The 16,422-nt window shown below is 38.9% G+C and overlaps 2 protein-coding genes across 2 annotated transcripts in view; one reads left to right on the top strand and one right to left on the bottom strand.

The window, feature by feature from the left end:
* The window catches only part of kifap3a (kinesin-associated protein 3a), a 218,747-nt gene extending 218,378 nt beyond the window's left edge, over nucleotides 1-369 (bottom strand). The window contains exon 1 of the mRNA XM_043699509.1: nucleotides 190-369. Within this exon, the coding sequence (XP_043555444.1) occupies nucleotides 190-221 (32 nt within the window). The 5' untranslated portion in view covers nucleotides 222-369. The remainder of the gene's footprint in view (nucleotides 1-189) is intronic.
* A 1,697-nt stretch (nucleotides 370-2,066) lies between these two features.
* On the top strand, nucleotides 2,067-14,936 carry ntmt2 (N-terminal Xaa-Pro-Lys N-methyltransferase). The gene is made up of 4 exons (XM_043699508.1): nucleotides 2,067-2,519; nucleotides 10,316-10,491; nucleotides 13,763-14,012; nucleotides 14,517-14,936. Exons 1-4 carry the CDS (start codon nucleotides 2,354-2,356, stop codon nucleotides 14,771-14,773), a joined length of 849 nt encoding a protein of 282 aa, XP_043555443.1. The 5' UTR covers nucleotides 2,067-2,353; the 3' UTR covers nucleotides 14,774-14,936.
* Nucleotides 14,937-16,422: the final 1,486 nt, after the last annotated feature.

Below are 16,422 nucleotides of genomic sequence, written 5' to 3'. Positions count from 1 at the left end.
TGCACAATTATACATGTCTGCCAAACCCACAGCCGAGACAGGAGCTGGGGAAGTGGGTTTTAACTGTAGAATGATGTAGGTGCCGCGAGGGGTGACAAAATGCAATCGCAGCCACTGCAGGTTCCTGGGCCCATCCCGGTCCTTCCTACAAAGCAAACAGCAACACCCTGCCCCTGCTGCAGTACCCACCTCTTTAGATAGCGAGCATCCTCCGGTTGCATCTTTATAGGCCGCTCCAGCTCAGTCTGCAAAAGCAGTTTCTTTGTTTGCTTACTTTACCCAGCACTTGAGCCGCCCTCACACCATCTCCCCGGGTTACCAGGGACAAGTGCAGCCACCCCACAATCCACAGCGGTACGGCAGGGGGCGGGGCCTGCGCCGGCGGGCGGAGCTCGGCCTGCAACAGCGTTCACTCCATCTACAGCACCCCCAATCGGCCAACAACTATAACTCCAGGTCAATGTGACTGCGATCAAAGGAGTCAGCAGCAACAAAAATAACTTGCATGTACTCGAAACATAACAAGACGTTCAAGTGCAAAGAGAGAAAAGAATGCCCACCTATAGAAGGAAATATTAAATGTGACTGACATCACTCCCCAAGCCCACATCCATGTCTTTTGTCAACTCGAGGTACAACTATTCCAGTGGTCTCCAAAAACTTCAGCTCAACCAAAATTTTGTTGTCTCTGTCATGTCCTGTACTCATCCATCACTAGCTTGTATGAATTCCTGGTTGCCCCTTACCTCAAATTTTAAATTATTATCCTCATGTTCAAATCCCGATAGGGCCTCTTCAATTTTTACTTCTGCAATATACACCAGTACTATAGCCATCTAGGATTCTTTTTCCTTCCAATTCTGCTCTCTTGCTCAACTCCAATATTTATGTTCTCCTGTTAGTTAGCATTTCTTGAAAATTCAAGGCCCTAAACTCTGGAATTCAATCCCTTAAATCTCTACTCTTCCTTCTATCTCATTTCTCTTAACATCCTTTTTAAAACATCTTTTTTGATTAACCTTTAACCATAATTCTTAATAGACCTTACTTTGGCTCAGTGACTATTTATTTGAATGCACTTTTAGGAAGTGCCTTGGGACATTTTAGTAAAATCTGAAAGGCTGGGGGTTAAAGTCCAATTCCAGGACTCAAGCACAAAATTTAAAGCTGGCATTCCAACGCATCACAGAGCACTCTGTACTTATTGGTACTTTAAGATGAGACATTAAACCAAAGTCACTGCCTGTCCTCTCAGTAAGATGCAAACTGTCCCATGGCACTATTTTATTTTCTGAAATGATCAAGGAAATGACCACTGGCGTCTGGACACTATATCTCCCTTAATCAATATCACCAAAATAGATCATTTGATCATCAATTTGCTGTTTGTGAGGGCATGTGATGTGCAAAATGACTTCCACATGTTCTATTTGACAGCAGTGACTGCATATAATATTTCATTGACTGTAAAGTGCTTTGGGACATCATGTAGTCATGAAAGGTACTATAAAATGCAAGTTTTTTTTACATGCAAGGTGTTCATATGTAGCAGTCTCCATAATTCATTTAGCCATGGCTGTCGCACACCTTTTCTCACACGATTTCTTTGTTCAAAAGAATGAAAAAAGTTTCGAATAATCTATTGAACTGAATGTGATGATGAGAGAGTTGTTATATTAAATGATCAAAATGCGTGGGTTGAACATCCTTTATAATCCCATCTGCCACGTTTTTTGTCGATTTGCTTTACGAATTTGTCTCTCTTCACATTTCTCTAACCTACATTTCCTCTGTGAAATGTTCTAATGCATTTCCCCTCAAGCTCACTGAACGACCTAGTTCATGGTTTTTTTTTAAATGCTAATTCCTTCACTGTTCGAAGGGAAAGTGAATTTCTCCCGTCGCAGAGAAGTCCCATCTCCTTTCACAACGCGTCACTGGCATGCATAACACAAATCACTGACTGGGCACTTGCGTTCCCTGTCATGTCACAGAGCCACAATTTTCCAGCGTAATCTCAGGAAGTGTTTGAACTTTGGACAAACCTCAGTAAAAATTGACATTCAGCAAAATTTTGCTATCTAAACGTTTTGTTTTGCACCAGGATTTAGGATTTCCAGAATGTGCTTATATGAGATCAATGTAGGCAGAGCTGGTTGGATAGTAAGGTTGGAGTTCATACGAAGACGCGTCTTCAGCACCTGCCCGGGTCAACGGAGCCTGATCAGTCCAAGGGCCAGCGCCAAGTTGTTTGGAGCAAAGATACCGGAAAGTTACACCGTGTGATCCGACTGGCCGAAAATTACCCGGAGAAATAGAGAAAACTCAGCGATCTTCCAAACGTTGAAGTATAATGGAAGAAAAGGTGGAATGGAAAAAAGCCCACTACGCTTTTAAGTCGCGGTGGGACAGAACTGACGATGATATGTGCCGCCACAGCATGTCTTTCTTCCTCCATAAAACCATTAGGAGTGACTTCTTTTCGAGTTACCTCTTTCTCTTGGAGCAGTTGCCTTTGGGTAAGTTGAAGTGACGGCTACCAGACCGACATAGGAGCAGCAGAGTGAGTGAAAATATCGCAGTAAACATAAGATGGAACTCAATGTGATTGTAAAACGCAACATTTATTAAAAGGAGGCTACATATATTTCAGATTATTTAAGAGTATTAAGAACAAGTTTTACATTCAATCATTGACTCAAAGACCAGCCGATTGTACCGCAGCGTTTCAGCAAATTTAGCCGAATGATTAAAGATTTGTATCGTTGTGATACCTTTCACAATCACTAGCCAGCTCAAAATACTTTGCGGCTAATGAAATACTTTTGTGAAGTCTAAACGTGTATTAACTTAATGCAGGAAACTGGGCAATTTTGCGCACAATAAGCTCCCATAGACAGCAACGTGTTACTGAACACCGATAAGGAGTTTTGTGGTTTGATTGAATGATAAATATTGGCCAATATCCTGAATCACAACCACCCCATCTAATAAAATTCAATGCATTTAGAATAATACTTCGATTTGGATTGTTTTCTAAATTGCTGAAGATATCGGGCATTTTAAGGCATATTATCGCCAACTCTGAAAAACTACTTGGGAAAGGCTATATATGTTGGTCATCATATGATTAAATACGGTAAAACTCGCACGGGTTTATATGAAGCAAATAAACAACAGTATTAGAGCAGTTTACTTTTTCTTCTGATTAATAGGAGCTAAATTTCAATAATGTACATTGCTTAATAACATTAAAAAAGTACATTACAATAATTGCAACTTGATATAACAATATTTATAAGAAAATTTAACGTTTCCATTCAGCATATTCCACTTGACACAATTATAATTACCTGAATACTTATCCAGTCTATCCTGTGTCAGGTAGACATCCCAATAGCAAAAATATTTCAAACTAGAAATTGCAAAAGAATACAATAGATATAACACTCCCTATACAACATCTTTCATTCTGGGCTGCTTCATTACATTTTCAGATCTGTGATGCGGGAGTTTGTGTTCTATGGTTGTCCCCAAGGATGCAAACCAAGATAATCATAAACTGTGTCTGAAGAACCATCAACTCAATGAAAGATGCTGTTTGGTCTGCCCCAAACTTGCTGGTCTTCCATTTATGGAGTTGTCCTTGACTAAAAAATGCAGACTGGCACATTCTAAGGTCTGGGATTACATGTTGAGAGACACACTAAAGTTTGGAGCACATGCAGCAGAGACACAGAAGGAAAAGGTCACTCACTGGGTCCTTTCAGCCATAGTGCACCAAAGGGCTGGAAATGGAGTACCTCTTGGGCTGTGTGCCATTGAAATATTGTATGTTGTAAATCTAATGAAAAGCCTGACTCTCTTCATAAATCATTTAGCTGGCCATGTCTCCAAAAAAAAAGAGAAGGAGGGAGAAACCTGGAAGCAGAATGTTTTGTGTGTGAAGGTAACTGTACATCGGACATGGTTGGGATTTCTCACTGATTATTCTGTCACACTTGAGTAAACAAACAACAAATAAATAAAAATGCCTTTCACAATCATTGAACATCTCAAAACAGTTATCACTAAGGAAGCACTTCCAAAGTGCAAATAGACACACTTGCAATGCAAGAAATGAGGCAACTAATTTGCACACCCCAAATAATTTGATAGTGGACAGATAATGTATTTCGTGACATTGGTTGAAAAATAAATATTGACATGAGACTGAGGATAAATCCTCCATTCTTGAAAATAATACAATGTGATCTTTTACAATCATTCAAACAAGCAAATGGAGTCTTGGTTTAACATTTCATCCAAAAGATTGCATCTGCAATAGTGCAGCACACCCTCAGAGTTACACTGGAGTGTCAACATTGATATTTAAGTGCTGGAGTGGGACTTGAACCTAGTATCTCAGCAGCAATAGTGCTACCAACAGCATAGCACAGGACAAAACATATAGCAACTTCATCTGAACCCCTCAATCAATTATTGACTGCCTTACTGTACTGTTATTTATGTTAAGTACTTCTACCAGTTTGACCAAATTAGGATTGGTCAACCACACGTGCAATCACAACAAGTAACGTATAATATTAATTCATAAGAATGAACTGCAGTCCAATGATACAGCATGAATCAGCATTATATTGATAGGTCATTTTCTATCATTGTTGATTGTATGGGATTAAAATGCTGATGTATAATTTATCAGATATTTTCTATAATGAATTGTGCAGTTTGTTTTTACTGTGAAAACTAAATACTAAACCTATTTACATTGTTATGTTACATGATGCATTTACTGCATTGTTTTTATAATAATTAATTGTATAGTTTATCCAAATCACTTTCAATATGACAGAACAAATTCAGGCTGCCATAAAAGAAAATAACATGGAGGATCCAAATATGCAATGGAATGCATCATTTATCAAAATGTCACATTGCACTGTTGTTAAAGCATGAGGTATTGTTGAACATTAAAACACTGAGCAAATTCGATGCTTGGTGATTAAAATGTTTATTATTTAACTTGTTACCTTCACCACAGCGCACTAACTGCACTTTTTCAATTATTATCTGTGCATATGCAATATGTTATAGAAATATATATGGGGAAAGGAACAGATTGCAGTTTCTGTAAATATTCATAGCAGTCTCTGCTGAACTAAAACATTTTCCATCACCTTACAACATTTGTTAACATTTTAACAAACTGAGATAAGCAACAAAGATTCAATTACATAGCTCACCAAGTTTGAAAAAGAGAAGAGAAGATCAGGTGTAACAAGAAATAATAGCAGCCCACTAGCTTGGGTTGAGAATCTGTAGGTTTTAGGAAAAAGCATAAATTAAGATAAGGATTTGCAAAGTTTTATTAAAATAAGAGATGGAGGGTTAAATGTTGGGCGCAATACAATCTGTAGAGAAAAGGAAGGTGATGAAAGTTTGTAAGTTGGCACATTTCGAACAAGAGAAGCAATGATCAGAATGGTAGGAATAAAATGGAGAATGTGTATGACAGGAAGTGAATGGATGGTTGGGGTGAAAGGATGATGCGTCTCACAGGGGTTTTTTTCGAATTTGTACTGTAATAGAAGGTCATGTAGAATCATTATGCAACCAGTCTCAAAAAAAATTATTTTGCAAGGTACTGACTTTTTAAAATATTAATTATCTCACTTTATCTAGAAAGAGCACTTCGGTCCAGACAACTGTGTCATTGTCCTAACAATAGGAAGATCACATGGTGTCATTTTACCATTAAACTCCAGCTGCATGCCTGCACTGACATGGATGAGTCTAAACTTCTGCATCTGTCAATCACTAGGCTGATGAGAAAAGTAGGTGGAGGTTTTAAAAAGTCTTTTTAAAGGACTTTGAACTTGATATGTGATTTCTAGTGTCATTCCAATTCATCAAAATGATGTGAAGCTTTACACTACATTTAATTCTTTATGTAAGTGATCTTTAATATTTTCCTCTTAAAGAATTTTTCTAACTCTCTCAATGCCATACTCAAACCAGCTTCAATCCCTACTTCTGATTGCACATATTTTTATTGAATAACTCTCTTAACAAATTTATTTTCCCCAATATACCTCTTTATGTTTATTGGGCCAATCTTTCATTTACATCATCTTACTGATAATTCATTGATTAGTAGAAATAACCTTTATTTATCTTTTCTGATGGTCACATGCTTCTGCAAGCCCTGGTTCAAACTCTAGACTTTTATCTGTGATTGCTCCTCCAAATAGTTGCCTGCTAACACCATTCTCTCTCCTTCAGAGGAAGAGGTACTAGCTGTAAGGTTAATGTCCTTTGTATCCCTGTTGCCTTGCTGTTGGTGCTGAGCATCAATGGCTAGAGTGATGAAGTGCAGATCTGAGTATATTTTTGGCAACCAGTGAGCATTCAGCTCGACTTGGCTCTCATGACAGCCTCTGCCCCATCCTCAGAGACATCCAGATGCATACATGACTGAACCAACATGATACCAATTGAGTTAGTGGACTCTTCCACTATTTGATCCAGTTTCCTGAGTGTCTCTGACAAACATCCCTGCTGTGCCTGTGTTTGTTTGTGTATTTTGGATGAAGTTATGAATGATCTAGACCATGCCGTCCTCTCATGGCTGGATCTGAGGAGGTACATGTGGCTGTCCTCTGAGTGCCATAAAACTGGCAAATATCTCCCTTGCTGAAAATGTGTTGCTGGAAAAGCGCAGCAGGTCAGGCAGCATCCAAGGAACAGGAGAATCGACGTTTCAGGCGTAAGCCCTTCTTCAGGAATGAGGAAAATGTGTCCAGCAGGCTAAGATAAAAGGTAGGGAGGAGGGACTTGGGGGAGGGGCTTTGGAAATGCGATAGGTGGAGGGAGGTCAAGGTGAGGGTGATAGGCCGGAGTGGGGTGGGGGCGGAGAGGTCAGGAAGATGATTGCAGGTTAGGAAGGCGGTGCTGAGTTCAAGGGATTTGACTGAGACAAGGTGGGGGAAGGGGAAATGAGGAAACTGATTATGGGCCATTTCCGCCTGCAATAAGACAAAGAAAGAGTTTGAGTCAGGTGAAAGAGGCTGCCACAAGTGTTAATGTTGATGCAAGTGCAGAAAAGATGGCAAGGCGTATCAATTTGGCGAGTAGGAAGCATAGAGGGCAGGAAGGATTAGCAGTTTGCCATATATGAGTGAATTAGAGGTGTTGAGTGGAGATGCTATATGCAATTGTGACAGTGGTAGATCTTGAGCCTTAGCGGGAGATGAGTGCAATGCAGAGTTATGGTGAGTATGACTTAACCAAGAGAATTTGGTGGCACTTATCCTTGATCTTACCGTTGAACTTGCATTCTTCTTGTACTGCTGGGCATTTCTCTGACCATGGACACCACATCAACTCCCAATTTGTGATCGGGATCTGGTGCTGTGATAGTATCTGTCAGTCCAGGGAAAAGTTAACAGCTGTCCTCCCCACCACCTTAACCAACAGGATCTCTGCGTCCCTGTCTGAGAACTAGATGCCAATTTTCCTCTGTCAGCCATCAACTTTGGAATTCTTCACACATTCAAACTGTGAAAGTGAATTCTTGGCTTGAAGTGCTATAGGGAGAGGCTAAATAGGCTGGGGCTGTTTTCCTTGAAGCGCCGGAGGCTGAAGAGTGACCTCATATAGGTTTATAAAATCTTGGGGGGTGTAATGGATAGGATAAATAGACAACGTCTTTTCCCTGTGGTGGGGGAATCCAGAACTAGAGGGCATAGGTTTAGGGTGAGAGAGGAAGGATATAAAAGAGACTAAAGGTAAACTTTTTCATGCAATGGGTGGTGCATGTATGGAATGAGCAGGCAGAGGAAGTGGTGGAGGCTGGTACAATTGCAACATTGTAAAGGCATTTGGATGGGCATATGAATAGGAAGAGTTTAGAGGGATATTGGCCAAGTGCTGGCAAATGGTACTAGATTAGGTTGGGATATCTGGTCAGCATGGACGAGTTAGACTGATGAGTCTGTTTCCGTGCTGTCCATTTCTATGACTCTAAGTGTTTGAACAGGTGAGCAGTTGAGGTTTAAATATATCACTGCACCCATAGCTTTGCTGCTGAATGCAAGATAGCATGAGAGCAATATCCTGGTTATATTGTGTGTACTTAATAAGGGAACCACTTCAAATTTGTATGAGGTCGCTCATAAGGGCTCACGAAGAGAACCCCTCCATGAAACTCTCCAAAATTGACACAGCTAAGTTTTGAAAAAAATCAACCCACTGCATTTACATAAAGAAGAAGATCAAAAATTAGATGTCAGCAATATAAGTAGTCACCAGTCAGTCCAATAGCAAGTTCAGGAGAAACCTCTTTACCTAAAGATTAGCAAGAATGTGAAATCCCTATCATGAGGATTAGTGTTTTTGAATTCAAAGGGAAACTAAGTAAGTAATCAGAGGGAAAGGAATAGAAGGATAAGCAGATAGAGTTAGATGAATCAGAACAAGGAGACATATATGGAGCATAAACATTTGCATTGATGACTAGATTAAATGGCCTGTTTCCTTGCTGTAGGCTCTATGTAACTTTATATAAAGCTAATTACAATGATACATAAATCTATGATCCTCATAATCCCTTCTACAAAACTCTTATTTCCTGCAAATTCTAGTTTGAAAACCTGGGAGAAGCAAAATGAACTATTCCAAAGATTGTGGAAACATCCAAATTACAGAGTGCCCATTAAATGTGACCAGGGGCTTTGAGCTTCCTTCATGGAATTTTGGCAATGAATGAGAATATTTGTAAAGGAGTTTTAGTAGGCTGTATTTAGGAAACAGACTTTCAAGTTTATACATTCCAGTATAGTGACAGAATTTGTGTCCCCCCATTATTGTAATAATAACACTTTTGAAGCATTTGAAAAAAAAGCATTGCTAATACAAAAAACTTTTACTTCAAAATCATTTCTGAAATCTGCCAAATATTAGCAGTGTACAAAAATTTTTACTAGACTTACAATTTATAATTGTTTGAAATAAGGTCCAGGCAGCAACAATGTTAACAATTGTGTCTGTTTGTTTCATTATTCTCACACTCCATTTTATACATGTTAAATCCATGTTTTTGTCTTTCTGGGTCAAGCAATGAACCATTCACTGAAGGAGATGGTAGACAGGGGTTGTTTCCAAGACCTCTGCAAATTCTGCTTGGAGTTAGTTTTTACAAGATGCAAAAGAACATCTGTTCTCCATTTAGTTCCTTTATCCTGACAACATAGTCAAGAATAGCAACTTGATTGCCTTGTGCAAAATTATGGGTGCAACCCACATCCTAACAGAGTTTATTGGAGCATTGATATATTGTGCCTGCATTCAACCAGCTTTCGGTACATCAGAATCAATATCAACATCATGTGGCCTCTCGCTCTTTGGGTCAACTTAAAGCCTTTCTATTCTGCCTGAAATGATTGAGAAGCAAGACATCACATTATAACATATGTATAAAAAGCTGAGTTTTTATTTGTTTCATATTGTGAAAAAAATCTTCTTCGGAACAGCAACATCCTTGGCTAACTCCAGCTGGATGACTTCACATGGTGTTGCATCATGGATTGATGGTCTAATTCTGCTTTGATGGCAGATTCTGCCTGCTCACACATAGAGAAAAAAACAAAAGCTCGAAAAACGAGCTCAGGAAAACACCGTCCTTACAAAAACAGACATGTGGAGATGGAGGTGCGGGATGATAAATCACTGCCAAACAACTTGCCAAGTACTAAACTTTGAATGTCTTTGGTCCTTAACTATTAAACACCCAGCATTTAGCCTTGATTCAAACTAAGGGGACAGTAATGCTTTCAATTATTTGAAAATACATCATATATCTGCTTGTCTAAAACTCCAACTCATTTAACTAATAACCAACCTCCCCAGCCATTTTCACTGAGAAATATAATATTATCACATTTTCTGCAAGCCAAAAAGTCTGTTTTATTGATAACATGTGATGAGTAGTTTAGAATAATCTTTCACTTTTTAAAATGCTTGACATATATTACCAGGCATAGCAACTTCAGGATGGTGAAAATTTAATGCGCCATCCTCAAAAATATAGCAGTAACTCAAGCTTTTGTCTGGCAACGTCTCTTGTAAAATGTAATAGCAAATCATTTGGACAAGCATTTTGACATGTTAAAAGTTGTTCTTTTAGTGATTCTATGATTGAGGCTGACATATGAATCAATGAATGAGAGAACATGAGCATATTAAATGACAAACTTGGTAAACAGCTTTGTTAGTTTCATATAAACATCATTTATATTTTTGTATTTTCTTTCAGTGAAGCTGTTCGCTTTGACAAGTGAAGTGATTAATGGCGAAATGCAGTTCTACTCCAGAGCTAGACGGTTCTATGAAGAGGTTCCAGCAACAGAGGAGGGTATGATGGGAGACTTTTTGGAACTCAACAGCATAGATGTGGAGGCCTCCAGTGTGTTTCTAAGGAAGCTTGTAGGAGTAAGTCCAAAAGCTACAGATAGTTAACAGAAATGGTTAATAATTAATACCAAAGAGCATTGTTAAACTGAAGTGTTCACAGACACTCAAATAAATACTTAGTAATACCAAGACTAAAACCAAACATAGGTATGTGAGATAAGCCAAAGATGAATTATAGGTCACAGAGGTTTAAAATCATGCCACATGTCCCAGGTTCAATCTTAATCTGGACTCATTAGTTTTTGGAGATCCAAAATCAGTCAGTTTTCATTCCTCATTGCTGTTATCAAACCCATTTCTATGTATGGCTACCTGTTAGGTGAAGGCAAGATCAGCCTTAACTGTAATGCTCCCATGCTGAATAACTTCCCACCACCATCAAGGAGGAAGTGAGGATTACAAATGCTGGAGATCAGAGTCGAGAGTGTATTGCTGGAAAAACACAGCAGGTCAGGCAGCATCCGAGGAGCAGAAGAATCAACATTTCGGGCATAAGCCCTTCATCAGGAATGAGGTTTGTGGTTCGGGGCTGAGAGATAAATGGGCAGGGGGTGGGGTCTAGGAGAAGGTAGCTGGGAAAGTGATAGGTGGATGAAGGTGAGGGAGAAGGTGATAGGTCAGAAGGGGGAGTGATGGACAGGTACGGAGGGTGGTACCAGGTTGGAGGCTTGGGACTGGGGTAATGTAGGAGGAGGGGAAATGAGGAAGCTGTTGAAATCCACATTTATCCCGTGTGGTTGCAGGGGCCCAAGGTGGAATATGAGGCATTCTTCCTCCTGGTGTTGAGTAGTAACAGCTTGGCAGTGAAGGAGGCCCAGGACCTGCATATTCTTGATGGAGTAGGAGGGGGAGTTGAAGTGATCAGCCATGGTGCGGCGGGGTGGTGGGTGTGGGTGTCCCAGAGATGTTCTATAAAATGATCTGCAAGAAGGCGTCCTGTCTCCCTGATGTAGAGGAGACCACACCAGGTGCAACAGATGCAGTAGATGACATTGGTAGATGTAAATTTGGTAAATTGGTAAATTTCTGATGGATGTAGAAGGATCCCTTGGGGCCTTGGATGGAGCTGAGGGGAGTGGTGTAGATGCAGGTTTTGCACTTGCTGCAGTGGCAGGGAAAGGTGCTGGGAGTGGCGTGTGGGCTGGTGGGGTGTGTGGACCTAATGAGGGAGTCACAGAGGGAATGATCTTTCCAAAGAGCTGAGAGGGATGGGGAGGGAAATATATATCTAGTGGTGGGGTCCGTTTGGCGGTGGCAGAAGATGATGTGATGTAAGCGGAGGTTGGTGGGGTGGAAGGTGAGGACCAGAGGGGTTCTGACCTTATTATATTGGGTTTCCCTCCTGTAAAAATGACATCCCTTATTCCCAATTCTTCTCCCTCCACTGCATCTGTTCCCAGGATGACCAATTCCACCTCTGAAAGTCCCAGATGGCCTCCTTCTTCCACGATCACAATTTCCCTTCCCATGTGGTTGACAATGCCCTCCAGCACATCTCCTCCACTTCATGCACCACTGGCCTTGAACCCCATCCCTCCCAACACAAGTGAAAAGAATAAAACATACTCTCTCTCCTGCCTTCTTGACTTCTGATAAAACTAGGGGCGGCACAGTGGCTCAGTGGTTAGCATTGCTGCCTCACAGCACCAGGGACCCGGATTCAATTCCAGCTTTGGGCGACTATCTATGTGGAGTTTGCACATTCACCCTGTGTCTGCGTGGGTTTCCTCTGGGTGCTCCGGTTTCCTCCCACAATTCAAAGATGTGCAGGTTAGGTGAATTGCCCATGCTAAATTGCCCATGATGTTAAGGGATGTGTAGGTTAGATGCATTAGTCAGGGGTAAATGTAGAGTAATGGGGAATGAGATTGGGTAGGTTGCTGTTCGGAGGGTTGGTGTGAACTTGTTGGGCCAAAGAGCCTGTTTCCACACTGTAGGGATTCTAATTGTAAGACTATCATAGTTATAACCAATGAGGTTAATGAACAAGATGTAAAACAGAATGACAGCATAAAGTAAAAAGAAAAGTTTAAAATAAGCATTAAACAATATCCAACTTCTGCAAGTGAACAGCAGGTCAATCAATGTTTCAAAGAGAAAGCGGCTGGGTGTGGCTTCTTTAAATGACAGCTTCGACTCAAAATTTCAACCATTCCAAACTGTAACAATACATTGTTATCACATTTTAAGACACGTTATTTTCTATTATTTAAAAATATCCTGTTCTTTGTTCTTATTTAATAATGGCACTAACTGTGTAATTTCAAATTCAAAAATTAATATGCTCCTGTCTTCCACCTAATGGAAACCTGCTGCACTTTTCCCGGGGAATAATAGTGAACATTGCCCTGCTGGATCATCACTCTTAAGGCCAAAAGAGTAATGTGGTTAATTGACAATCTTTGTACTTCTAAAATCATGTGAAGCAGCCTTCATCATCAACATAGAGTTAGTGGCTTACTTTGCCGTTTACTTTGGTCTTATTTTTCAAATTAAATAATGTTTTTATAACCAACTAAAAAAAGAACATAGAATCTAATTTTGATTCTCTGTAAGCAGATAAGTTTCAAGTGAGTTGAAATCACACCTCATGAGTCAATTGAAGATTTTGGTAAATTAATAAGTTTAGTAAATATTATCATAACAGCAGGCTGAAGACGGTGGAATCACATGCAGATATGTGATCGAAGGTACCATTTTTTTCTTGCATATGTTAAGCCTTTAAGGTTTCACTTTAGCATTTGTTCATAGCCATTCAAATGTGTAGGGAACATGCTTTCTCACTGTCTAATTACATTGACCATTTAATTGTTTCTCTTTTGTGCAATTTTCACCAGTAAATGGATTTAATTATATTACACCATAAAAATTAACTGTGGCTTATGATTGAAAGTATATATGGGTTGGCATTAAACATTAGCAAGAGATGCTTTTGTAACATTTGAAGTGTACCTTCTTCCCACACAAACTAGCGCAACTGCAAATCATACGCTTTATGCCCAGGAGCCCTGGAAACAAACTTTAGTTCACTTTTATAAAATGTAATTGCACATCATCAGTTCTATTACATTGCACTCCACAATAATGAATGTTTGGCATGACTTTCCTTCTGAACTTAATTTTCAATTTTTGTAACTTCTTTCACAATGCAATTAGTGTTCTCAGAGTTGGATCATTTTCCCTGACTTGACTGCAACACTAAAAATGTTTTAATGGTAATATTAGTGAATATACGCCTGTCTAATAATAATCGGCAATATAAATAATCATGTATCTTTACCTTTTATAGGGTCCAGGAAAAGCTGATACCAAATATGCCTTGGATTGTGGCTGTGGAATTGGCAGAGTCACGAGATATGTCCTGCTGCCAGTTTTCTCCTGTGTTGATGTGGTGGACATGATGGATAACTTTTTATTTGAAGCTCTTTCCTACATAGGAAAAGATGTGACAAAAGTGAAGGATTATTTCTGTGTTGCCTTACAGGACTTCACACCCCCCATCAAAAAATATGATGTTATCTGGATTCAATGGGTGACAGGTGAGCTGTTACTACATTTCCCTACCAGTTCAAAATGATCACTAGATTTCCCATCTATTTATGGTTTGTGAACTGTCTTGTGTAAGATACATATTTCTTTGCAGAAATTTGTTGAACATTGAACAATGAAGTAAATAAAAATTGGATAGAGCATATAACAGGATACAGAATGAATAATAAATCAAAGAAGATTTTGTTTTATAAATTTGAATTATTTAAAAGCATTATGGTCATCAAGCCTATCCATACCAATTTGGAAAACACTAAGGAAGTCCAACTACTCTTAACTTGGAGGGAAAAACAGTGTCACTCTTGCCGCCTTTGTGCACTTTAAGGTGATGTATTATCGAATAGCATTTGCAGTGATCAGGGATGAGCCTTTTTTGACTTCCTGTGAGGGGGATAATATAAGGTACAGGTCAAGCAAGATAGAGGAAAACAGTAAATATTGCAAAAATAAATAAAAACCGTCAGATTTTAAGCACAACCTTTCTCCCAATACAGGACATTTAACTGATAAGGATCTGATGGAATTCCTAATCAGATGCAAATACGGCTTGAAGGATGATGGTGTTATTATCATTAAAGATAATGTTGGTCGACAGGGATGCATCCTGGACCAAACGGACAGCAGTGTGATCCGGGAAATTGAGACACTGAGAAACATCATAGCAAAAACTGATCTGGAGATCATCTGTGCAGAGAAACAGCTTAACATCCCTGAACAGTTGGTACCTGTTTGGATGTTGGCCTTGAAGTAGTAATTCATTCTGACTAACTTGCTAACCTTAATCTGTTTAACTAATCAAGCCAAGAGTTCTTGGAGGGAAATATCTGCAATATATTTATATATATAATAGTTACCACTGGATAAAGATGTTTATTGATCTATGAAAGTCCAATCTAATAAACTATATTACATCCGCTCCATACATAATTGGTGAATCCACTTTTTAAATGTTTGTGTTTGTTTTTCATTACATTAATAAAACATGGAACTTTTAGCTTTCTTTCCCATGCAGTGTAGCAATTATGGTCAAGATTGGGAAAGAGGCCGTCAGGTCTGTTCTAACATTATTCAGTCCAATCATGCCTAGAGCAGTAATATCAATAAAACATTGGTCAATTTGTGCAATTAAATAAATTAAATCATATTCAGCATAGCTCAATTATGGCAGGCCATTTAAAATGTTCTAATTTAACATTTTGTATTTTATTTTGTAAAGATAATTTATTTTAAATGTGTTTTTTTTCAATTGAAAGAATAGGGTAATCTGTGTTGACAGAAATATTTGCTAGTCCAGTTTAGTAATTGCATCCTTTCAGTTCAGTAAAACAGGGAAAAAGAAATCTCCCTGAAATCCTCACAAAAAGCTTGGATGACCTTTACATTCTAAGTCACACTCATCGTCAGCTTTATATTTATATTGTATGTGTGCAAATCAGTAGCAGTGTGCTCTGGGGCTCCGAATAGCAAGTTTGCTTTATTAAGCACAAGGTAGTTTGCCTGGCTTGTGCACGTACAGGTTTACAGAATAATAGAAAATCGATTAGAAAAAGACATTGTTTATTGGAATTATCGATTCCAAACATGCAACCAATAAGGCTAATTGATCAAGTGATACAATGAAATGTGTATGCTACGTGAAAACCTGGATTAATGCAGAAACATCAGCTATGGTTCAGGTCTGGATTAATTCATTTTGGTACTTAACTCACTGTTTTCTACTTGTTTTATTTTTCTCCTTTTGTGAATGATCAATGATCCTTTTGATGTTGCCCTAACAAATAATGAGCTGCCTAACTGTCAAATGTATTGGCAACCCAGCAGTTTAATATACATAACGCTAAATCTACAAAGCAAAGTACTTTAGGAGAAAACATTTATAATTTTACTGGAAAATGTAAGAGGAAACTGTTTTATTTTGACAGTATTACAAAAGTAAAGTAATGAAGAGAAAAGCCCCTCATCCATCCTCATTTCTCGTCGAACTCACTAACTAAAATAACTGAAACAGTAATACCCCCACAAAGATTCCTTTGCCTATCAAAATAAAATGAATTACATCAATCATTGGCTTTTTCATGCAAACCAGTTTAAAGCATTCCAGCAATCTGACCAAAAACTGCACTGGATTTTATATAAAGGGGATGAGAAGCTTCAGCTGAAAAGTCTTCAGTTAATTCACCATGTGGTTGAGAAGGAGCTTCTTAAGTTTCAACAGCTGCACAACTGCTGAATCTCAGGCTTTCTTAGGTTAGCTGAGCAGACAACTGTAATCTGCAAACTCCAAACATTGATAACATTACCGACTGTTGCAGAGCAAACCTCTAATTTGATTAGGTGTAAAAAAGACCTGATGACCTCAGTTGCTTTTTACAGGGTGTGAAAATACCTTTCAAATTTATC

This window comes from Chiloscyllium plagiosum, chromosome 11 (assembly GCF_004010195.1).
Source record: "Chiloscyllium plagiosum isolate BGI_BamShark_2017 chromosome 11, ASM401019v2, whole genome shotgun sequence".
NCBI lineage: Eukaryota > Metazoa > Chordata > Chondrichthyes > Orectolobiformes > Hemiscylliidae > Chiloscyllium > Chiloscyllium plagiosum.
Note: the sequence above shows the minus strand (reverse complement) of the source record. Positions and strands in the feature narration are given on the sequence as shown.